General features: G+C 35.5%; 1 protein-coding gene across 1 annotated transcript in view; it reads right to left on the bottom strand.

Annotated features, from left to right (window-relative positions):
• Positions 1–53: 53 nt before the first annotated feature.
• The window catches only part of LOC101650333 (N-deacetylase and N-sulfotransferase 4), a 356545-nt gene continuing 355152 nt past the window's right edge, over positions 54–1446 (bottom strand). Inside the window, exon 13 of the mRNA XM_004703471.2 lies at positions 54–1016. Within this exon, the coding sequence (XP_004703528.1) occupies positions 897–1016 (120 nt within the window). The 3' untranslated portion in view covers positions 54–896. The remainder of the gene's footprint in view (positions 1017–1446) is intronic.

Genomic DNA, 1446 nt, shown 5'->3' with positions numbered 1-1446 from the left:
CAAAATTAAAAATAGATATGCATGTATAAATACTACATTATTATCAAGGTGGATATATGTAGATGAATATCATAATCATATATTGAATCCATTTAAAGATGGCCCTGTACATTCTCATAATATTATGCAAAGCATGCATTGCCATTTCTTGATTCCAAAATTTTGTGACAGATTTGATGGAAGCATAAGGTAAAATTCACTGAGAACGGTAAACCTGGCCAGATCAGATACCAGTATCTGGGAAGATGGACTTTTTAATAGTCGCCTCCTTCAAGAGAAAAACAGACCAAAAAATCTGAGGTTAACAATTTCACAACTTTTTTAGCAAGTTAATGAAGTTCATAAAGATGAGTAACAAAAAAGGAAAATATATGTTGGCTACAATTTGATTAATAATGTTCAAAATGTAAAAGCATGGGAAATTTTTCATAATAAAAGCAAAATTGTTTTGAAATTAGCAAGACAAAAATGTTAGCCCTTGATTCAGATATTGGTTACCACCGATCTCATTTACAGTTACCTCAATTTCTATCTTTATTCTCAAGATTTTGATTGGTCACTTGCATATCATGAGGCTTACCAGTCATACATAGATTTTCTGAAACCTTCTGGTTAACAGAAGAACTAGATTGTGTTATGGTTTCCACATTAGAAACTGGATAATGCCACAAAACCCCATATTATTTCCCAAAGGTCACACCGAGATGGAGAGTAATTGCCAATGCGTGCTTATATAACAGTTTTCATTTTATGAAAAAGATAGAAGGACATTTATTCACACTGTCCTCTGCATATAATCACAAGTTCATTAAGGGATATAAGTTGTGGGGCTGTTTTTCCTTCTTCTACTTAATAGAGCAGTAAGTGTCTTGAGAGCCTTGGTCTTATCTTCAATGCTATCTCACTTTCTGCAGCTCCTGTCTCAACCATGATGGCAGAGGCTGTCCCAGTCTATGCAGCAGTTTGGATAGCTCCACATTATGATCTCGATAGTAATTAGAGAGGAACGTTCTAGACTGAAAAGCAAAACAACATAAAAAGAATATTCGAAAGATGTCATTAGTTCATCAAACTAGAATGTACACTCTATATTTCCCAATTGTGTATTCCAAATTTGTATTATTACAATGGAAGTGTCTATAAACTATTTGCATGGGACTCTAGACAGGTATTAACTTGGGTGTAATGGAAGGTTGTAGTTCATACAAAAGGAGTTCTGGTGGCAGACTGCATTACAAGATGGTCTGCTAACCACAGGTGAGCAATTCCAAACTATCAGCTGATCCTCTGGTGAAAGAGGAAGCAGTCTATTCCAGTAAAAAGTTACAATCTTGGAAACCTGCAGGGCATTTCCTTCTTGTCCTACAGGGTCACTATGAGTTGGAATTTACCCAGTGTAATGAGTTATAGGTGATGCGTGAGCTAGTGAGTGAGTGATGAGTGAGT

This window comes from Echinops telfairi, unplaced genomic scaffold (assembly GCF_000313985.2).
Source record: "Echinops telfairi isolate 266 unplaced genomic scaffold, ASM31398v2 ScPeMD7_7468;HRSCAF=8506_0, whole genome shotgun sequence".
Taxonomy (NCBI): Eukaryota; Metazoa; Chordata; class Mammalia; order Afrosoricida; family Tenrecidae; genus Echinops; species Echinops telfairi.
The sequence above is the reverse complement of the archived record's forward strand: the minus strand, read 5'-3'. Positions and strand labels throughout refer to the sequence as shown.